We start from the raw sequence: 24,292 nt of genomic DNA on the forward strand, positions 1-24,292 counted from the left end.
CCTAAATGATTGCACAACTCTAAACGCAGAGTAACCCAGCTGCTTCTAGCATGAGTAGGCTTAGAGGACACCTCTGGGCTATTCTCCCTTTGCTTAACCATGCAGCACTGCAGCAGATGCCTCTTCCTCTTTGCACTATCAACTACTCATTATTACCTTCTCAGTATGCTCTCCAACTAATTTTGCATGCAATTTTCAGTATTTTCATCTTTTCCATGCTTTCTGTTTGGTTTAGGAGAACATTATGTGCAACAGAGTAAAACCAGTCAGTATTAAAGTCAAGGTGTGTCATATCAATTGTATACATTCTTGACTAGGCAACCTGGCAACTGTTCTGGTGTTCAAAACTCACCACAGATTGCACATATTCTGTATTTTGGTGACATTTTTTAGATATAGAACATTACCATGCTGTCTTTTAGTATTTCCATATGAAATACAAATCTGGATTGCAGTTTAAGATCTGAGAATCTTACACCCAGTGTAAGGAGGATTTTGCTGAAGCACGAGGGATGTCAGAGTGACCCAGAGCCTAGCACACACCTCCTGCTCATGCGGACCTCTAGTGGCATCTGATGACGGAGATCACACACATGCTTCCACTGTAGCGTGGGTGGAAATGATCCAAACGGACTCTGCTGTGCAATGACCAGAGAAAGTACCAACGCAGGGAGAGTCAGGATGTAGCACAGCCCCTGCAGTCATGCTCTGAGGGCTTGGGAAAGGTAATGTCTCTTCCCCACCCTTACATTACTAAAAGCTGCAACATTTACCACTTATACCTATGATTTAAATGCTTTGGGCCACCAAACTACATTGAGCACAGCAGCCTGAAACACAGTAGAGCTCCCTGACACATGGGAATTTGGTGGATCCAGCCTTGGTAACATGAAAAGCCTGGTCTGCTCATGATTCTGCCTCTGAGAACAGGCTGGGAGGGATGCTGAAATAAGCATATAAAAGCAGGTCAAGATTAGGGATGTCCTCCCCATGAATATGAACTTCCAGCTTCTGGCAACACACAGTTTAGGAATAAGCCTGAGTGAAGTTTGGGAGCCAGAAACCCATTCTGCATCTTCTCAGATACTGGCCACATGGTCCAAGACAACCTCTCCTACGTGTACAATAAAACTAACATGATTTGCCACTTTTTCAAGAGATAGGAAGGCCAGTTAGAACATTTTGGCTGTAGTACACAAGACAAAGACTGGTTCTGTACAGGATGGTAGTGCTGCTGATACCGTGTACGAAGTGAAGGACGTGACAGGGCAGAAGAGGAGTCAGCTGAATCTAATCTTTTATTCAGATTTGCAAGCCTGACAGGTCTCACCACTTGCCAGCTGGTGACAGGTACATTAAAAAAATATATATCTTTTTTTGACATCCTTGCTTCTCTAACAAAGGAGCTATTTAAAAACTCAGCATGCTCCCTTGGAAAGCTTTAAATAGTTTCTGAATGTAACTGGCATTACGCTGTAACCCAATATTAAATAGTTTTGGGGAGGAATTTTTTAAGTTGTTGAGGAAAACCTACATTTAAGCGTTACAAAGGAAAGGACATACTGCTATCTGTGGGCGGCACAGGGCTGTCATGCAGAAGGATCTGGCCACCACTAGTTTTCCTGGATCCTGGATGAGTAACCAGAGAAAGTCTCTGTCTCAATCAGGAATGAAGATGAGTGTTATCTTCACTGCATCGTATCCTCTCTTTATACAACTCGAAGACATCTTGTCCTAATCATCCAGGCAGTATCATGCTGGCTGTAGTCTGCAGCTGCTAAAAGTCTGGGGAGATTTTGAGCATCAAATCCTCTGCTCTCCAAGCTCTTGCATGACCAGAAAACGTGAGATGAGAACAGAAGAGGAAGGGATAGGTACAGAGCAGGATTTCAGTTTGACATTTGAAACTACTTTCCTTTGTGGATCATCAGAAATCTGTCAATCTCCTGTAATATTTTAAAATAAAAGCAGATCAAAACAGAACCTCAGCATAATTTTATTCATGGCAGCAAGTCAGCCTCCCCTTCCAGTATTTTGCATCCAGTCGTCATAGCATGACTTCAAGCATCACTGAGCTCTGCAAATATGGACTAGACGACAGAGAAATGTTCTTGCACTTAAACCTGTTATTTTCTGGTACAAATCATTACTCAGGTTCTCAATATGAACATTAAAGCCACTATCAGATCCAACGGTAATTCATTAAACAACTAACTGCTTTCCAAAGTCAAACTGCACGGACAGCCATGCCAGTAACTGCTTCCGATCCACAGCTATTTTCTTTTGGTTTTATCCAAAATGTTTACTTACCCAAAGGGACTGCTGTGGAGGAACACTTTGCAGGTGAAAACAACACACATTCAGGATAGCCCAAGGAATAAGGCAGCTGGATGCTAGCTTTTAGCGAATTAAAAAAAATTCCCTGTCATCATTAATAGGCTGGTGATGGGAGTAAAAGGAAAAAAACAAAGATTGGTTGATGATGAAAATCTGCTTTTTCTCTGCCAAAAGACAGGTTTCTAAGACGGGGCAGTTAAGAGAAGCTGATGCTGTCCTTCCTTGGGGGAGTGAAAGATGTGTCACAGCTTGGGAATTCCTTACCAGAAGCATCCCAAATCCCCCTGGCTCTGCCAAGTTAAAGACACTGCCCAGAAGAAGTCACAGTAGAGATCCAGAAAATGGAGGAGAAAACCTCCATTTTAAAACTTTCTACAATAAACTGATAGAGATGATGAATATTTTCCACCTCTCAAAAGGATAAAGAGATCAAATAACAACATGTAAGCATCCTTTAAATAATGCATCACTCACCAGATCTATATTTTGCATTACATCCTGGAAGGAAGGGTGAGTTCGAAACTGCTCAAAGAGATCCCGCTTGTAAAGCAGCGCGTATACCAGGTTTGGGTTGTGATGCAGAGAATTTGTCAGGCAGGAGTTAATGATCTCCAGCATCATTCGGATCACTTCCTCGATCACATTCAGGTCTTGCGCCTTTAAGAAAGGAACAAAAGGTTAGTGTGCCCTTTTCCATTGTAAAATATTAGGTAATAAAGACAGCGCATGGGTAATTATTACTAACGGAGCTGTTAGCTGGTTAACATCTCAATGGTGAGCAAATCTGGCATGCTTGTATCTGGAAAGAGATCTGTTTTCTCCTGTAACAACCAAAATTTTAACTGAAATGCGTTGCACTCTAGTATTCAGCCTCATAGCTTGATTCTCTCAACAGGAGCCATCTTCTGCCAAAAAGCATTAACATGTTGTAATCAGTCAAATTCACTAAGTGTTACGTGAACTTAGCATAAGAAGGGTTGAAAAAAAAAGACTAAGTAAAAGCACTTCAGCATACATTTAATTTAATACATTTTCTATTGAGCCCCTTCTTGGAGAGGTGGAATAGGGAGAAGAAGAAAGGGAAAAAAATAATCAGAAAAATAAGAAGTGGCTGGTGAAAGAGAAAATCAAAGACAGGAGAAGGAAAACTGACTGGATCAAAACCCACAGCACCTTGAACATCTGCCACTGCTCGCCACACTTTGTCCCTGGCCTTTTCGGTTTTCATATTTATTTGGCATTGAAGAATACTTGTAATAAATGAAAAAAAGAAATCTTCTTTTGTAGTATGCTAAGCCTTAATGCTCAAGATAAACCTGTAGAGCTTTTCACCTTGACAATGCCTTTGACAAACCATTCCTGATGACTCTGAAACTCAAGCTTTCTAAGCTGAACAAGCTGGCATGTGAACCCCGGCTAGCCTCCTGGATTTCTCTCCTTGGGCTGCATGTCAGGATATGCCTGACGCAAGTTGTTCAGACCAGAGAGCTGTCTGTCCTCGCATGGATAGGGTAAAAAAGGCTATCTGCTTTCTTTGTATCGTTAGGTCTCTCCACCACATCAAACACTGGACTGTGAGACTTTACTGGTCTGGCAAGAATATGAATCATACTAAACCAGCTTGAGTTTTTCTGCTTAGTATGAACACTGAAACCACTGGCATTTCCTTTTGCCGACTGCCTACAACGTAGTCATTTTCTGAGTTATCATAAGGCACTTAAATGCCTCATAACAAGGCTGTACTTGCAGCAGCGCTCTGTTGGGCTGTCATTCGATGTGTACGTAGCTATCTTCTACTGTAAGGCAGCTGTAGGAATTGTCACTTGTCAGATATATGCTCTTACCAAGGCAGAAGAGAATACAGAACTCATCATTATCCTGGATAGAGTCATATAAAGAGCAAAATTTTTTGCTACCACTCTGCTCTGCCCAGAGGGGCTGTGGTGTCTCCTTCTCTGGAGACATTCAGAACCTGCCTGGATGTGACTCTGTGCAACCTGCCCTAGGGGACCTACTTTAGCAGGGGGTTGGACTAGACTGTCTCCAGAGGTCCCTTCCAACCCTGGCCATTCCAAGATTCTGTGAAAGCAAAGATGCTTTTCTTCCTGCAAGCACAGCTATGGCCTTGCAGAAGGCAGCATCACTCCCCTAACCTGCTCCTCCATCTCTTCCATGGTGCTGAGAGCCACAAAGGAGGGAGTGTCCATCCTCACACTGCTGCTGAAACGCAGCAGCACTCTAATTTAGTCACCCACACCACTTGCCTTCTGCATGTTAAAAGGAGATCTAAATGATGAAAGCCTTTTGAAATTCTTGTTTGAAGAACAATATTTGGTGCACACGTTCCAATTAAATTTCCTTCTTTAGCAGTGTTGCCTGACTGACTGTGGAGGTCAGTTTTTTTTCTAAATGTGAGGATCTCCTCCTCTTTTTTAATGACTTTGCCTCAGCCACCTGAATTACCATTGTAGTGTAGCTAACAATGCCGGCAGAAACCCTTACAAAGCTGATCACCGCAGCTACTTTGTCAATGGGATCGCACTCTTCTCTGACAGAAACAACCTTTACACTCAGAACACAGGTGGCTCCTCTGTCTGTAGTTTCCTAGTTAGCGTGCCATGAAATAGCATCCCAGTTAAGATGCTGTGAAATGTCTGTAATGCAAAATATTACACAAACCCAGAAATAATTGCTTCAGCTGGGATCTGAAGAAAAATCCAGACCTGGCTAACTCATCTGGAGAGTGGTACTTGCCTATCAACTCAAATTTATTTCAGAATACGGTATCTTATAGTGGCTTTTAAAAAGATCTGAGCTTTGGTGTAATTCTCTCACCCAGTAGAGCAGGATGACCCAGTGACTGAGACACTACACTAAAATACAGAACACATTACTTCTGCAGAAACATTATGATTCAGGATCAAGCAAGAGCTATCCAGTTACCAGAAAGGTAACAAGCCACACAATTAATTTTCAAAAACTAAATGCTTTTTAATAAAATGTGTTCACCTTAAAACCAGGGCATACAGCTAGTTCAAACAGAAAGCGTTGCTAAGCATCCCTAAACATGTTATTTCAAGAAAAGGCAGACTCTGCCATTGGTCAGCTTCAAAGAATTAAAAGTAACCAGAGGTTACTGCTTAGTAATGATATTTAAAGTTTTTAGAAGCTGATGGACAGAACCAACCATCCGTTTTTCAGGTCCAAGTGAAGAATCTGGGACCCAAATGAAGAAAACCAAGTGCTACAGTGAAGATTTTACCCACAACTGACTGTATCAAAAAAATCATTCACAAGAAGAATGAGGTCCACAAAAGACAGGGAAGTGGGACTGAATCCCATTATTGCATATATGTTATATGGAGAGCTGTACGCTCCTATAATTAGCGATTAAAGCATTTGTAAAGGCTCAAAAGTTTTCAAAACAGGAAAAAACAAGCAGAAAGCCAAGGACAGCACTTGGATGAGACAATGGAGAAATGCTGTAAGAGCTGATAAAACGCTGTGTGCTTTTGTTGCTCTGTATCACCAGTATCAAGCTAAGGCCCCCCTCTGCATCTAGACGTGGCGTCACAACAGATACAAATAAGGTTACAAAAACATCTTGTTGTTGAAGAGAAGTTTATCACTCTGCATATTAACTTTCAGACCAGCTGAACACAGCTGAAACGCTGAACACGTGTGGCCAAGACAACGACTACCACATTGTCCACAGCAACATTGTACGACTTTTGATTTGGACTGAATGAGCTGTTATATGAAAAAGAAAAGCCAGATCCTGATTTGGGACGGTGACAGGTAGACAACTTTCAATCTACTAAACAGCACATTTAAATGACAGAGGAGTTAAAAGTAATGGCATTTTTCTATTGCTTACAATTCACAAACTCAATGTGGCATTCTCATTTAAAATTATCACAGTTTTCCTCTACAAAACAGGGCTCGGATAATGCCTCTGTCGACACTGATGAATACCAGTCCTCCTCCTCCTCTTTTTTTTTTGTTTGTGCCCATAGAAATAATTATACCTGTCATTAAAAGCAATGTGGAAGCTAAAGTCTGGTACCAACTTTCTGAGATTGAAATCACACCTGCAAAAGGGATGGGAATGTAGGCGCAGCACTAACATCACTGCGGGTAACCTTAGGTAACCACCTCACAGTTCCTTCTCTGGATGGGAATGAAAAATGTGGCACTTTTTTGCAAAGATTTTAATTTTTAAGGCAGAAAGCCAGATTCTCGGTCATGTCCCAGTTGCACAAGGAACAAACCAGGCAGTCACAGTGACAAGAGATCAGGGTACGGTTCTGGGTAGCCTAGGTCTCTTTTGTTAAAAGAAAAAAGAACAAACAAGTGGTAATGCCAGAGAAAAGAGAATGAAAACAAGCTGAGAGGATGCCGAAGAAAACACGAGCGCAGGAATGAGAATATCATCTGGAGAAAAGTAATCGGAGTTTGACAAACACCAACAAGGAAAACACAAATGTGCAAAGCCAAGGCAAACTACAGGCAGAGCTGGGTGTTCTCATCTCTGACCCGCCTGCAATACTCTTGCTTTCCTTACTGCAATATAATTACTAATTAGCATGGCATTATCCTGGGCAAAGACTTCCAGAGAATTCAATACTTACTGCTGGAAAGACACTGATGTGTAGAAACAGTTGAAAAGTATACAGCTTATAAAATATCTGAGAAATCAAGCAGCCTAACCCCCAAACTCTGGCCACGTGCTCACGGTTAGGTTCCTCACAGGCATATTTACCCACCACAAGGTGAAGCAATTGCATCACTGTCAGTGGAACACGCCAGAACTCAGTGTGACCCAAAACTGGCTTGCTTTATGGTACCCATCTTCTGGTTCCTGCAGTGGAACATTCTGAGTGCTCATCTTTTTAATTTGACATTAAATTCGTTTTTATTTTTGTAACAATAAGGAACTGGATAAAAAAGTTCTATTATGAATGAATGCAAATCTCCAGCCTCTAAATGTTAACAATTCTTAGGACAAAAAGAGACAAATGTCCATGTGTCATTTGTGTTAACTCTGTGTAACCATCTCTCATGGTTTGTACTGTATAATAAAAAATGAGACAAAATTATTCTGCTGTTTTCTTTCCTTCTACACTAGTTTATATGGAAAATAATAGTCAGTTGAGAATAAGAATTTCAGTCACTTGTGATGTTATGAAGAGACATTTATAAGCAAGGGTGGACATGAGGCTGTCTTTCACAATGAAATAAGCTTTGTATCAAGTTTCAGAAAAAGGAACACTTTTAAAAGACGTCTGCTAATCTCGCTGATGCTGTTTTCTCCACGATTGCAGCCTGTGATCTCACCAGCCCGATGTTCACATCAGCCAACCTTTGGCTGCCACATGAGATCTGTCCTCATTGCAGAGCTGATTTGAGTGCTCCCATCCCTGCTTCGGCTCCGAGTGACACAGAAGTCCCTCTCGTTTGAGCCCAGCTCAACTTTTGACCCTTGGTCCTGGGTACAGGCCATACCTGGAACATTGCCCCGTTGCTGGGTGGTTCCTGGCGTATTTCATAGCATAGCTGCAAGCTGGATGCTGACAGATTTCTTAATGACATATTGCATTTTTGACCATTTACCCAGAAAGATGGCAAAGACCTGATAGACAATCAATGACAGCATCCCACTGTGGGCACACAACCCTAAGCTGGCTTAACCATTCGATTGCCAGTTATCAGCAGTGACAGTACAGCTGAATCCAAGGAAATACTGAAACCTTGATTTCAGTGTGAAGAATGAAATAATTACAGTTTTCTTCAGGTTAAAAATTCTGCCTTTTAACAGTTAAAGGGGACTTTGAAGAAAGATGGGGACAGAGTTTTCAGAAGGAAGAAATGTTTTATGCTGAGGGTGGTGAGGCACTGGCACAGGCGGCCCAGAGAGGTGCCCGATGGCCCATCCCTGGGAACATCCAAGGCCAGGCTGGACGGGCTCTGAGCAACCTGATCCAGCTGAAGGTGTCCCTGCCCATGGCAGGGGGCTGAGCTGGAGGGACTTTGAAGGTCCCTTCCCACACAAACCGTTCCGTGATTCTAAAAAGCCCTAGTGCACAAACTTATCATATCATGTCCACATGATGTATTATAATGTACTTATTCATTGTGAGCTAGAATTCACTTAAATGCAACAATTTTGGTTTTTTCTTTTTACCTGGATGTATAGTAATCCGCAATCCAAAGCAACAAATAATTGTATGCCTGAACAGATCTACTTTGTGACTTTTAAAAAAAATCAGACATCTAACAGAGCACCTTCTCCTTCGTGGCAGGACCCCCATGAACAGTGCTATGCAGTATCCGACAATACATGTGTACATCCAGGACACTACTGCCTACTAAAAAAACACCACTTCCCACCACGCATTCACATCACAGCAATTTTCCAGCCAACTGATACTTTCAGTAAAATAGCTGCTAGAGATTTCTGCCTGTTGAAATGGCAGTACGACAACCGCTATCAAAAAGGAAGTTACACAGTACAATCTGAGCAGGAAGATTATCTGCCTAAGAAAACACAACCTGAGCAGGGATGGGTAATGCAATATGCTACAACTGCACAATGTAAATAGGGTAAGAAAAACCAAAACCAAACCAAAACCAAAAACCAGGAAAGGCACGCTGTACTGAAGTCTTAATTAAAAGAAATCTGATGAAATAAAGTGGAAATGTCACCTATAATAGCAAAAGAAATACTTGACAGAAACACAGGCTGCATAAAACCATGCTCAAACAGAATTCTGAACTTATTGCTTATGACAATGAATGGCTTTTAGCGAGTGGCATCTGCTGCCACTAATGGAATGCCTTGACATTTGAATTTTCAAAAGTGCAAGTTTCTTTATGTTGAAGCTCGGTGGCTTTGGTTCACAATTACCGACACTACAGGCCCCTCTCCAGTGGAGTGAGGAGTACATACAGCATGCAAAAGCTGTAAAGAAGCTACTTAAAGGAGCTTTAGATTGAGATGCTTTAATGGTTTCCTTCCTAGCCACTCCACAATTCAAAGCAGCAAAACCATCTCTGACTTTCCACCGTCCGAGCTAGCTCTGACTGCCCCCTCTGGGTCATTTCATAGACTCACCGAATGGTTTGGGTTGGAGGGGACCTTCAAAGCCCACCCAGTTCCAACCCCTGCCCCGGGCAGGGCCACCTCCCCCCAGCCCAGGTGGCTCCAAGTCCCAGCCTGGCCTTGGGCACTGCCAGGGATGGGGCATCCACAGCCTCTCCGGGCAACCTGTTCCAGTGTCTCCCTTTGCATGTCCAGTCTTCTTCTCCCAGCCAGGTAACATGGAGGAAGAAGAGCCAGAGGAAGGTGCAGCAAGCAGTGGGTACGGCATTCTGCGCACCAGGCAGGGCTGCATCACATTTGTGTTGCTGCGTCCATGCAGTGGGGACCAACCATCTTCAGATCTGAGGCTGAAGGCTACCATATGGGTGAGGGAATAGAGAGAGGAAAGGTGAGTGTGAAGGTTGCACAAGCAACCTTGATTACGGCTTTTCTTCATTCCAAGCCCCTATCCATGATGCCTCATTAGAATTCTTCACATTTAATATTTTCCATGAAATTCTCCCACCCCAAATATAATTTGCAGCCATAAGCCATAAAAAGTTGTAATCATAAACAACTATGTTCCTCATGACACAGACAGGACTTTAAAGGCAATTTTGTCAGCAATGGAAAACAAAAGGATGCACACCCCATATACATTATACATACCAAAAAGACTAAAAATGCCAAATTAACCACACACAGACAGCTCCTGCCATTCTTCTTTTTACCACAGAGAAACAAGGAGAAGAAATCTGGAAACTGTTCCAGGCCCATCAGCTGAACCCACAAAAAGTCTAGATGGATAGGGAGCTTCAGTTCATTTTCCACTGCATTTTTTTTCAGCTAGCTTTATACATGCTTAGGAATATTTCAAATAATTATGTTTTATGGACACTCAGTAGTTAGCTCTTCCATGCCTGCCTGTAACGCAGCTATTATAAACTCCAGGGTGATGGACTCTTTCGCATGGAACGGACAATTCTACACTCCAGGGAATTTCACCTTGATAACGTTAACTTAACAGCATCCACAATTATAATGATGTAAACTTCCCTTTCCTCTTTACAGGGGAATTTCTACAGTTAAATAGTTTCAACTAATTTACTTTATTTTTAGTTACTTTAAGAGAAGCATATGTATCTTGTTTGTATTAGCTTTGGGGAGCTTCCAAGAGAGCTGTCTGAATTTCCTGCATTTTCAGCAGAAAATAAAACCTTCAACAAAATAAACTCACTCTGCCAAAGGAGTGGAAGAGTGGAGGGGAAAGAAGGAATTGCACAAGAACACTGCTCTTCCACTCAATGCGCAAAGGAACTTCAAAGCCAAGCCTTTGGTGACAGAAATCTTATCTTCATCTATTTTACTGACATATATTCTTTGCCTGTTCTATGTCAAACCCAGATAACTTTTGGCCATAATGTTGAATTGTGGGAAAAAAGGTATTATGAGAAAAATTCCAGGAGTTATAGTGAATATAACCTCCCAAACTAACCTTGGCATCTTTGGTTACTGCTTAGAAATGAAAGTAGAGCTGTCACACCAGAGTGAAGTTTGTTGCCAAACACTTTACTAAATAAACCGATCATCCTGACACTCGCTATCATTGCCTTCCCGAATAACCGAGGAAGCTGAAAGTGCAGGTTTTCAGCAATGTCTCACCATTTTGTCAAGCCAGCTCATGTAGTAATGCAACATTTCCCAAGAGAAACACAAGGCTTTCAGCCCGTATCACATCGCACATCTCTAGGAGAGCCTGCCACAAGGCTATGCTAGAGGAAATGCTGTGGTGGTGTGTCCTGTCCCAGAGCAAACAGCCTGGGACCTGTCTGCTCCAAGGGAAAACACACCAAACACCACCTACCAAGGTAGCAAACCCAACTGCTTCAATGCTCTAAAGCCCTGTTTGTCACAGGGTTTGACTTCAATAGCCACTGACCAAGAAAATATAAGGCTGTTTCTGTGTTTTGGATGGGGCTTGGAGCAACCTCGTCTAGTGGAGGGTGTCCCTGCCCATGGCAGGGGTTTGGAACTGGATGGGCTTTAAGGTCCCTTCCAACCCAGACCATTCTGTGATTCTACTATTCCGAGGACATACATATATCCAGTGAAGGTGCAGATACTTCTCACGTGATTTCAGTGCACTGTGCTTATTACTCAGCCAACCTACAGCTAATCCACAACTCACCTCCTGGTCACACCTTCACCTGCATCTCTTCTTCCACCCACACCCTTGCTTTCTTTGAAATTCCAATCCTAAACCACTTCATGCTGAAACACTTTAACCTACCCTCTATCTCATTACAAAGTCAGGCTCCTAAATCAATCAAAAATGTCTAGACATTGGCCTAAATTCCCTCGGTGCTTCACTGGTTCTTGGTGATGCTTCACTCTCACAGGCCTGCACCCATTTACCCATTTACTGAGGGTTTTCACAAATGGGAAAACTTCAGCTTTATTTAATTCTTGCATGGCATATCCCTGTTTGAAATGAATAGTGGCATGGGAAGTTAACTGGCAAACAGTTTTAGCAGAGTAACTCCCTCACTACACAAACAGTGAAATATATTCTCTTTTTAGAGAGGATCTCTGCTGGCAGTGTGGCAACACTTCAGTAGGAAGGACAGATGTTGACTCTGCTTGCAGAACCTATGGTCAGATTATTAGGCAGCTGTGAGCTAAAGGTGTTTCACTTCCCAGGGGGATGCTATGACTAATCTGTTCTATCAGTAGGGCTTTAAAAGGAAAGAGCGAGCAGCCATCTGGACCCAAAGGGATGGAGAAGCACCTAAATGCAGGAGAGATGCAGACTTGGGCATTTCTGTGAGACTGGGATTCAGGATCACAAGAGCAAAAAGTGTCAGTTCCAGAGAACAGGACTTAAGATAGTCCTCCTCTTTGGCATTTCATCCCAGCATCTCGGTGCTTCCAAACTCCATTCTTGGAACTTCCCATCTAATTCAAGTGCTGAATTCCACCCTGGAAAGCAAAGGGGTGACAAGTCTCCTCCAGTAATTTCTTAAGATGGCAAAATGACAGATCACCTAAAATTAATTTCACCCCAACTAGCTTAGAAAAAGTAAAAGACTACAGAAGGCATCTACTCAAGGTCAAGCCTCAGAGGCTGGTCTAAGCCCACCAAGAAGCTCCGTCATAAGGGGATCCACCACGGTGCCCAAAGTACCTGATGGCCACCAGCTAGGGGCCCCAACACTGCCCATGCAAGAACGTGTTATTTTCAACACGGTCTGCACAACACAGTACTTCCAAGCCAAATGCAACCATAACAGCAAAATGCAAACAATATTTAGTAGAATTAAACCCAATCATTTTCTGAGGTCCCACAAAAGCTAGGAAGCAACTGAAGCTAGGGAAATGACTATGTTCATCTTAACTTTAAAAAAATTAAAGTTAAAACTGTGAATTTATATTTTTGTCAAATCACGCCTGAAATGATGTGGTTTTCTTGCTATTGAAAGGAAACAGAGAATTCTCCATTTCTCCTTGAAACAAAGCACCATTCCCTAGAGGCATGGGAAGATTTTGTTTAGTTTGACTGGTAGAACAGGAAAGGACAAATTCCATATGCAACCCCACACTCCACCATACAAAGGTAAATAGATTATCATGATACAGCCTTTAATTAACAGAACCCATCTACCCTGAGTAGAGTGCAAGGACTTTAAAGACGTTACTCAAGTGAAAAAGCTTCTGATTCCACATGCAGCTTTGCTGGAAGATGTCACCAGCAAAACTGTTTGGAGGTGTTATGCAGTAATTACTGCTACGTCAACTGAAACCTTGACACTTCCCAATTATTTTTCTTTTCTTTTTAATTGCATGGCAGGTCTTATGTAACACTCACAGAAAGTTTCACATTCTTGCATTAAATATGTAAATACTATTTAACGAAATCTCTAGACCTAAAAGTCTATTCCATAAAGACGACTTCTGCTGAACCTCTTTGAAGTAAGCAGTTCTCCAAAAAGGAACAAGCTTCACAATTTTTCAGAAGGGTACTGTTGCTAACATACACACTGATGTTTGTGTTTTAGCATGCACTGAAGTCCAGATTTATCTTTATCATATCTTTAATGCTTGTTTGAAATGGGTTCTCATCCTTTTTATCCTATGTGATGTTTAACTGAAGTATATAACCCCTTATTTCTAGCACAAAGAAGAATAAGATGGGAAAACATTACATCTTGCAAACAGACAGAATAAAGACCAGTTAGCCATTTAAACCAAACAGTTTTCTTCACATTTTCCCTTCACACCTCCCAAACCTCCCTCCATACAGTACACCACCGTTAAAGAATGTAATTTAACCACCAGTTCCTTATAGCCCCAGCATCGTTTTTGACTATATTATCAGCTATTTTCTTCAGCCTTGGTACTATGTATGGTAGCAACAACCAACATCACTGCAAAATATATACACATCTAAGACAGTATTTCCAATGCACCCCTGCTGTCATTCAAGAAAATCACTCACTGCTACAGATCCTGCAGACCTATCTTCAGTGCCTAAGCAATTTTAATTGAGCAAGTAGTAAACCTAACTGAGTAAATACCAATCCCTCATTAAAGCTGCCAGGTGCACAGAAGCTGAATTCAGAAGTTCTCCATTGGTTCTTCGCTGATTAGATCCTGTGGTTCAGCATCTTTGCCATGACATTCCAAAACCATCATTGCCCTGGAACTACGGCAGTTGTCTCCCACTGAAAGTACCACGCTGAATAATTTTGACCCTACTTAAGAAACATTACAAGCAAGCCTGTGGAATTCAAGTCCTCAATAATAAACATGGACTGCATCAAATTTCCATAATTCCAGTCCTCTCCAAGCAGAAGATCTTCTCGTCCTGATGACGCACAGGATGTCAGTGGGAGAAGTCGGAGCTACTCGCCACACACTCAGCAGCCAAAAGACTCTGTATTCTTGCCCTTAGGGTAAAATTGCTATTGAAATTTCTGTGGGACGCATAAGAAAGTCAGAAGGAGTTTCCAGAGCAGACATCTCCATCATTACAATTTAGGGAATGTCAAGGAGGCAAGCGAAGCGGTGTTAATGCTGAGGCCACCCAGCACTCCTCCCGTGCCTCGGCAGTGTGAGGCTCCTGCTTTGCTCAAACGAGAAAAATCACTGCAAAGGTAGTGAGTTGAGTAAGATGTTAATATAAAAATCATCACAAAATAAAAACAACCCAAAACATTTAAACTTCCTCCTGACAACATTAGCCATGTTTTAAAATAATAATAATAATAATAAAAACGTTGATTTAACCTGTTGCTGTTCCTACAGAAGGTGACAGCGTGCACACAGAGAACTTTTGTGATGGTGAAGTATTCTTTGCATGTTGTAGCTCCTTAAATACTAGCAGTGCATGATAAAAACCGGCAAGTCCCAGGTAACAGACACATGATGGTAAAAGATTCCCAAACTGTTGTAAGCGGGAATATGCTGCTTTGCAGCCATCATTTTACCCCAGAGCTGAAGAGAAGTCACGGAGAGTGCGCTGATTTCTTCTGAGATGTTAAAAATGCAGCAGCATGGTTAGAAAAGCAATTCAGCAATACAACTTCTTAGAAGGCCGCTTGGCATACATACTATACTAATTATTTCAGTGGTGTTAAGATTTTGAAAATTGAAGTGGATAGATAAACAAAGATGTGAGAAGCCTATCATATTAAAAGGAAAAACTGCATTATTGATCTTTGAAACTGCAGTCTAAAGGATCTATGGGTAAGCCCTTTCAAAATATACTGAAGTATAATAAAGTGTCTTTATTTGTTTTCCTCTCACCACCTCTTCAAAATAGTCACTACCAGTAGTAGTTTCATTTATTCTATTAAGATGGGCCTGAAAAGCCTCCATAACCAAATTTCAAGAACTGCTCTCTCTGGTTGAATAAAATGCAAATAGGAAGCAGATGAGAAACAGCCTTCTGAGAGCTGACAGCAAGCAAACCAAATAAAATGGAGTAACTTTTAGATTAAATGTTGTTTTTACTATATTCCATCTTATTTTTCAAGTGCATTCCCCTGGACATTGCATGAATGCTGATAAACACAGAAGCTGATGACCACTGCTCCGCTTCCTGCTGAATGGTCTGGAAGCACACAGCAGCTGTAGCCCCAGTGCCAGAAGAAGAACCTTTAGCTGAGATTTGGAAAACCCAAAACTCACAGAGATTAATTCTAGAAGCCTATGTATGCAGGCACCTGTTCCAAAATGAACTATAAGCAACAAATGACATTTTGCCAAATACTGAAGCAAAACACTCTTGATAGAAATATGTAAAATCTGCCTTATCCAACTAAATAAAATTTCCTGAAATATTTATGAAGTCTTATCTATTTTGGGACAAAGCTCAATTTTGTGTAGCCTTTGTCATAAAGTGCAGCAATGACAGACACCGACAAGATGAGAGATCACCACGTTTGAAAGACAGAGAAGCACTTATACCGTGCACCTATCCTGGAGTCAGTCAACTGTTCCTCACCAAAATCCGGTCAACAGTTATTAGCTGGTTACCTATAAATTATGCTAAGTTTTCTAATGAATTCTAATTAAGAGTCTACCACGAGGTAAGATAACTAATGTATTGAAGAAAAATAATTTTATATTTCAGGAAAAGTCAATGAAGATTTTTTTCCCCCATGTGAATGTGACAGGACTCTTCCTATCATCTCGATTTATCAAAATCTAAAAGATTAGTGTGGGAATGGGAAAATTTATCCTGATTTGTTCAGCTGATTTTTTTTCCCCTCTGCATTGAGTAAACATCTGATCTGTTCGCAAGTGCCAGGGATAAGTTGCCAGAGAGTAGCTTAAAGAGCTGCCTTCTTAAAGAACTGCAACATCCATTCTCTTTTCAATTTATCTGGAGGGAAAAGATACACTTCAGATTCTGATTGCTATTGTAATGAAAACATTACATCTAATCTATAATGTTATTACCCATCTTCTTTTCTCTGGAACAGGATAGGTGTGTTATTAGTAAACAGTTTCTTCAAGGTCAAGAGTTTGGGTTAGCACGCACACAAATGCGGGAGTGGAACAGCCTCTGTACACGCTGTACCAGCCTGACAGCAAGAAAAATGCAGCGGAACACTGTCTTTGAAAAAGGTGTCACATACTTCAGTAGCAGGGCACAGCTCACTCAGCTTGGGCTCAAGCCTAAATATGTACAAGAGCACTTCTGGAAAACCTCCACCACATTGCAGTTACATGTCTGAAGAGGAACAAAAAAAACCCCAAAAAAACATCTTACTCGTCTCAGCTTTGTTTCAGAGCAGTGTAGGCAATCACAGACATCTTCCAACAGTGTTGTGTGTAAGGAATATAGGAGGATTAAATAACAGCAATATACTAGAGTCATTTTGCCTCATGAATGTTTTAAAAGCTACTTCCCTGAAATGGCTTTATGTTTGCTATTTCACTGGCAGAAAACAGGTGTAGAATATGACTACCAGCTTTCTGAATTACTGAGATGTTTATAACATATGGTAACATACTTCTGGTTTTTAAGCATTACATTTTTCAATCAAAACCTTACTTTAGGAACACTAGAAGTTTCTTTTACTACATTGTTGAAATACATAGCAGTTACAAAAATAAATCCTGCTCTTTGGAGAGCTACTGCACTGGGGTTTTCTGTTCATCTATGCAGGTTTGACAGAGATGAACCATCCAGAGTAGTTGTCATCTCCCAAAAAGCCCTGAACAACTCACTTTTATGAAGAAAGCAGCAGGAAAAGCATCTGAAGACCAAAGCAGCAAAGAAAGATGCTTTGGAAAACCAGTACTATTACTTTTTTCATCCAAGCACTTCACAATTTGTCATTAGTCTGAACTGAGCAAATGTTGGCTTACAAGGCAGTAATAAACAGTATTTACAGAGAGGCTTGCACAGGCTTTCTCTTAAAAACATATCACATAGTCCATCTACAGCTTATGCTGTATCACACCTCAGGCCCTTCTAAAATCCCAGTATTGCATCAGGCTTCCAGCGCTCTCAAATGCAACACAAGCAGACGCACAGTACAAAAATCAGTACAAAAATCAGCGTATGACATTTTACCGCTTACTTTGGGACCCTTAAGATAGTGTTCATCCATTTCTGAAACAAGCTCTCACAACTTCTTTAATCATCTCATTTAAGGATACATGTTTAACTGGTCTTACCAAAACACATCTTTCAAGTAAAAAAATGCAAACAAATGCCATCATTTATAACCTTTCCTGCAGAGTAATGACAGTGCCCTAAACCTATGTAACTATTAAAGGAGGAAAATAAGTAAAAAATTATGATCTTCATGCTTGGCTTTCTTCTAATGTGTGTAATGATCAAAATAACACTTTTAAAGAAAGGCTAGTAGGTGTTTGTATTGCTCTATTGTAAGTTCTGTTCAGCTCTTACAATTTGTTCTCATGTCTCAAAGATCTGGAGAATGAAACATTCTCAATGAGATGATCATAAGATGCTGCCACCATATTAAAAGATCTGTTTTTTTAAAAAAAGATAGTACTTGCTCTTCTCTTCCAAAATACTGACAATTTTTTAGTGAAATAAGGCTTAAGGCCATCTATACAAAACATGAATAACCAGACACAAATGAGACTTTTGTGGAACCCTGAACGATGAAAGCAGATCATCTTTTTGAAGAACATCATTTTAATGTTCTTCAACATATTTGTACAAAAATCCTTCGACCACAAGCATATTTTTAAAGATGCAATAATGCAAGGACCAACTGCAAATCACTATTAGTCCTTCATACTGATACAGAGAAGTTTAAATAGCCTGAACTTCACAGTCATCTTTATCACAGGATTCTAGGACAGTTCTTTCCGTTTAAGGATAATTTATGCAGCATTTTCTCAGGAAAGTTTCCAAGTCACTTCAAGGAAAGAACTGATTAAGAATTCAGACAGAACTGCAGAATTTGGTTATTATTCAATACAAAAGCTTGCTTTAGATTTGGGTTAGGTTGGCTATTTCAGTCTATTCTGAAATTTCTAGGTGTTTGATGATATAAAAATAGGGGGATAAGGTAGGAGTAGTATTCTTTAAGCTAAAATACAATTCATCTGAAGGAGGGTATGACTAATATTTAGAAAATGTATTTATAGGCCTTTGGCTCAAGACTGCAGTGGAGACAGGCATGCCCAAGAATAACCCAATATTGAAAATGTTACTTCTGCTCATGAGCCATCAACTCAGAGTAATCAAAAAGGAACTTCAGTGCAAAAGAAGGTGACTCTCCTAATAAATGCAACTTAAATTGCTAGAATCCACTCACTATAAAAAAACATTACAATATTATACTCGTTTACTATATATTAACTTCAGAAAAAAACTGGAAAAAAAAATTTCTTGTATAACCGTATTTTCAATTTTTTACAGCAGACAACAGCACCTGAAAATTCACACACAAAAATTAATTTTTAGACTATTAACAATGCTTGTCTAATGCAATCAAAAAAATCTTACTGAGTTACTTAGTGACATATAAAAATGGAAGAAAATAGACAGAAAGAATACTGAAGAGACTTCAGCAGTGCTTTTGGTGAAAAGCGGGTGGCTTCGGAGTTTTGAAGAAACGTTACGACAAAATAAACTACCTTAGCCTTCCCCTCCTCCAAGTATTTGACAAATATGGACATATCTCAGTTAGGAGTCTTAATTTAATGTCGTAAAAACTTCTCATTCTGCCAACAGTGTCTTCAATTCTACAGATAAACAAGTAATACACATTTTGTACACTCACAGCAGTTACCACTAAGCAGTATTTTTACAGACTACCAGCTAAACGTTAATTGCATCATGCTAACTCTATTATGGCTGACCAGTTTATTTGGAAGTGGGTTTAATTTCATTTCTGCATCATTACTAGAGTCATCAGATGATCGCAGGGAAGACTTCCTATTTATTCATGATAGCATGCATTTATAGGAAAATGCTTATGTCTGGTGGCAGAGTTCTGCATTAAACCAGTTCTTCAGATCAATTAAAAAAATCAGAGGGCTGCAGCGTTTCTAATGCAATACTAGCTATGTAAGTACAGAACATATTATAGGACCCCAAAACATCAAACATTTATCTACACAGTTCAAACATTGTTCACATCAATAGTGAATGAAATACTTGTTTGCTACACGCTGGATAGGCTAAAAAAATTAACTTCATTGCACAGCATCCTTCATAAAAATATGACTACCACAAGACCCCATAACCCTCAATGAAATACCACACTATTAGATGAGAACACTCTGGCAGTGCCATCAAAGGGACACCATAGGAATTATATGACAATGTAATGGTAAACAAATATCATGGACAAAATATTTTAGTCTACAGTGGCTAATATTACACATTTCTAGAACTTCAGTTTTGCTTTAGTTGTTCAGTAAAGCCACAACTAAACTGCTTATACGGAAAATAAGGCTGAATTCAGAGTTTCGAATCTATGGTACTATCATCTTTCATCCACTGTAATGTAACTGAACCCAGAAAATTTATAGATTTTAGATCTGTTTCATTACGTTTAAAAGACAGCTAACACTGCAGTTCATAGACCCGATTTTACCTACTCTTGAGCAATTCCAAATTTCCAAGATAAATATGGAGCCTTTACTTACAAAAGGCAATTTCTTTCTAGGGAGTAAATGAATCAGGGGAACCTTTTAACATCTACCCAGGTACAGGAGGGAGGTTAGCTTGGTTCTCAGTTGGAGAAACTAAAAGGAAGGACTATTTATGACTTGCAGCTTTGAATATAATCAACTATAATAACAAGATACAAGTTACAAAAAACCTTCTTTTTGTTGAAACTACTTTTGTAATACTGCTTTTTAATAACCCTCATCATGGCCGAATTAGAAGGACCCCAACTGAAGTCATTCATCCCACATAAAACAAACATTGCTTTTTCTTCTTAGCTTTGTTTTACAAGCTACATTATTTCCAGATGACGCTGGAGGGGCCTAGGAGTTTCAAGAATTAGATGCTTAAATAGACAGCTGCTTTCTATTTACCATATAAATCAAGGATAAATCAAAGAAGAATCTAAATATTGGACTTCATTTAGCCCATTATGGAGCACAAACTGAGAAGGAAAAGAAAAAAGAAACAGAGAAATCTCATTACCCAAATGCAAAATTTAATTCTTATTATTCAGACGGGAAGAAAACTCACTGACATTCACAGAATTCCAAGCCTCCGTGTAACACCAGCTCCACACAGCAGGTACATTCAACTGGGTTGGTAAATGGCCAGGAAAAGGGTCGGCTCTGATGGGGAATTCTCCCAGTACCACCAGGCTTTGCTACTGCAGACTATTTGTGTGTATGTATATATCTATGTAGATATTGTGTATATATCTATGTATATACACACACACACATATATACACACATACATAGCTCACTACATTAATATTCTTTACATTTTTCCCTTTGGATTGCCAACACACATTCATTTCTATACCTTAACTAACACAAACCCAGCAGATGTTGCAGAGGGGGTTAAAGGAGACTGTTCTTATATTCACAGGAGTACACCTGTAAATATGAAAAGTCTTAACACTACACTGCCTTGCTGGGGGGATTCTGTCAGTGATAGAAACATCGAAGTGCTGTTGAAGTGACAGTCCTACATATGAAATAACTGAAGATATTGGCACTAAGTGGGATTATTTTTAGAATTTTCCCTAACACATTTAAGCTTCATCTGGATAGAACAATGCAGTTTTTCATAGCCAACATTTAGAAGGTAAAAAAAAATAATAGTTAAACTGAAGTGAATTTTAGATTTCCTATGTGGCTAGCATCATTTACCTATACTATTTTCTGTGACTATTATTCCATTAAAGCAACTGAAGGCTGTCGGTAAAATCCCCACGGATGGTAGAGAGAACCCCCAGCAGACAGCAGCGTGGGGTGCTCAGAACTGTGACCTCTACCCTGGGTGTTGAGTGATTCTCAAAATCTGCTCCAGGGAGTTTTCATTTAACTACTAAGCCTTCACACCCACCACCAGTAAACAAGAGTTTGGGCTCCCACTGACATAAAATCCCTTGTCCCTGTGTTGCAGTAGATAATGTTGAAATAAATTTAGAAACCCAACCAAAAGCTACGTATCTGAATACAGACTCAAGTGATGACGCATGTCAAACTCGTTGAATCTAAAACTATGTCTACATTTGATTTTTATTTTCCTCAGTTTTTGCATTAAGCAAGTTTGTTGGGGTTTTTTTCTTACATTAGCAAGTGAATTCTGAAGCTCTGACGTAAGCTTGCCAAAATTAAAAACTTACTCCTACTTCATCCTCTCCCTTCCTAGAAATAGTTAAGGAGAATCTCTCGTTACCAGCTGCAGTAGAACAAGCACTAAAGTGCTTGAAAATCATACACATACTACGAAACCCCTAAAAAGCAACTGTTTGGGTAGATGCTAGCTCCAACAAGCGGTCTGACGTGCTACTTTCCGAGGGAAATAGCGTGCCTCCAGTTGCGCTATTAGGTATCTATGATTTAACAAATTACATTAGGCTGTAATAAAATTACAAGAAAATAAGTGATATGTTTACTTAAGTAATTTGTCTTGATTTGAATTGAATTAAGAAAAATTCTCTGTTATTTTATTACCAGTTTTCTTGTTTGTTAAAAGTTTTGGAAAATGCGCTTTCATTGAATGCAAGACAGCAATAAAAAACCCAACTGATTTTTCCCACTTCTTCAAGCTTGGAGATACTCATGGGCAAGGACAACTTGACCCAACTGTGGTATTTCAAACCAGGTCATTGCTACTATGAATATAATCCTTCATAACAAAGCTTATTAAACAAACTAGCAAATGAAGTAGCATGAGAACTGGTCTAACCAAGGATCCTGTCTCCGAGGCGATGGTTTGATGACAGGGGGTTCTTCCCTCTTCCTTGCTGGCTTCTCCACCCTGCTCCTGAATCCCATCACATTAGCAAGTTTATCAGGGAAGGACCAGGGCAATTTAATAAATGAAACAACCTGCACTTCTCTTTTTTTAAAGCTCAGAAAACCTCAATAAAAAACAATATAAAAGCCAACTAGGTCAGTTCCTTGTTCTAGTTCACAGGAAGATACCCGCAGCTTTGTTGGCATACCACAGACCTGATGGTAGTCCACAGCAGATACCCACAAGACGACTGTAAGGAATATGGTAAAGGAAGATCCCAGTATATTTTTACCACCAACAATAATCAGCAGCTTAAGGACTGTGTATTAGGTCAAAAACTTAAAGAGTAGGAACTTAAAAGTAGGAACAGTACCACTGCTTGAGCACTCAGAAATTAAGAGATGCTGATCTCATCCCATCTCCATTTGTTGCCTTTGTGTGTGTGTGTGTACTAGGACATGGGCACGCTGTGCCGCTGCACTCAGAGCCTAGCACCTCTCCATCATATGGTGCTCACAGTGGACAGGGCTCAACTCAAGATCACTGATGTTGCCTTTTTCCTTGCATACCCTTCCTGGTCCTAAGGAGCAACACACAATATTTACCATAAATTTTTTTTCGATGTCTAATACTTAGAAATGTGTAGAAAGGTTCAAGACAAGACCTGAAGCAAGACTTAGAATAAGTTTATGTACAATTTAAGCCTTGTGACCCAGGTCCCATGCAAATTAACTTTTGGATTACAGAACTGAGTAAGAAAAAAAGAATTTCTACATTAAAAGTGAGTTAAAAAATAATGAGAAATAATTTTTTTAAAAAATATTCCGACTAGTCTGAATGAAACCTGTGAAGAGAATAGCTTACTCAGCAGTCCTCCTCCTCTCTAGATATAAACCTGGGCAGAGCAGGCAATCCCAGAATCATCCCTTTCTTTAGCTCCATGATGGGATACAGCGGTAGAACAGACTTCAGATACTTAAGTTACCTCAGTTCCTAGATTCTTTGCTATTCTTACAGATAACAAACATGGGCTTTCAGAAGCAGAATATGCTGAAGTAATAAAATCTGGCCTCAATTTCTATTTAGTCAACTGGCTGTGCCTCAGATTGAGCTGGAACATGAGCAATTTGGAGGGGGAAAAAAAAAGCCATGAATAAATGCATACATTCCTTTTTCAAAATGAAGGCCATTGAACTTCACTGATTTTACCCTCTCCTACACCAGTCTTTCCAACTGATCTTCTCCCTACATCACACCACCACCACATTCCCCAGCACTGCTCCATAAACTGCAATTCTCAGCTGCCTCCACCTGTGAGGGGATAACGTTGTACAGAGAGCACCGTGGGTCTTTTCTTAACTGTGATATTGTTCACATCCAGGAAGTTAAAAAGCTATCCAAAACCTACAAAATATTTTTCAAGCACCAAATACTTACACACCTCCAAACATAAATCTTAACATGTAGGTAAAGAAATACCTATGTGTGCATACACATACATATATGTGCTCTTTTACAAACACAACTGTGTACCATGCTATCTTCTTTCCTCTGAACAGCGGGGATGGCAATTTGTTTGTCTAGGGAAGAAAACATATGGGTCTCTCTCCGTAAAATCAATATCCTCCTTCTGACAACAGGCCACATGTATCTGCAGTCCCTGCATCAGGGAGACAAATTAATGTTAAAAGTTTCAGCCCTCTCCTCTAGCCACCTGAAGATGCTTGAAAATATTTAACGCAGACCCCACAGCGTCTCAGAGGCCAGTTGCAAAATAGACAGCCTTAGCAGCAGTTCCAGCTCACTGAGCCCCTGGGTCCATAAACCCAGTCCCAAGCACACACTGCAGCCCCTCTGGGCTGTGATACTGCATGTCCGGCACAACTAGCTCATGATATCACAGAATTACAGGATGGTCAGGGTGGGAAGGGCCC

The 24,292-nt window shown here is 40.3% G+C and overlaps 1 protein-coding gene across 4 annotated transcripts in view; it reads right to left on the reverse strand.

The window, feature by feature from the left end:
* The window catches only part of DYM (dymeclin), a 213,662-nt gene that overhangs the window by 38,303 nt on the left and 151,067 nt on the right, over nucleotides 1-24,292 (reverse strand). For all 4 annotated transcript variants that reach the window (XM_055790767.1, XM_055790765.1, XM_055790766.1 and 1 more), the window contains one exon: nucleotides 2,812-2,994. In XM_055790767.1, the coding sequence (XP_055646742.1) occupies nucleotides 2,812-2,994 (183 nt within the window). The remainder of the gene's footprint in view (nucleotides 1-2,811; nucleotides 2,995-24,292) is intronic.

Source organism: Falco peregrinus, chromosome Z (assembly GCF_023634155.1).
Source record: "Falco peregrinus isolate bFalPer1 chromosome Z, bFalPer1.pri, whole genome shotgun sequence".
Lineage (NCBI taxonomy): Eukaryota > Metazoa > Chordata > Aves > Falconiformes > Falconidae > Falco > Falco peregrinus.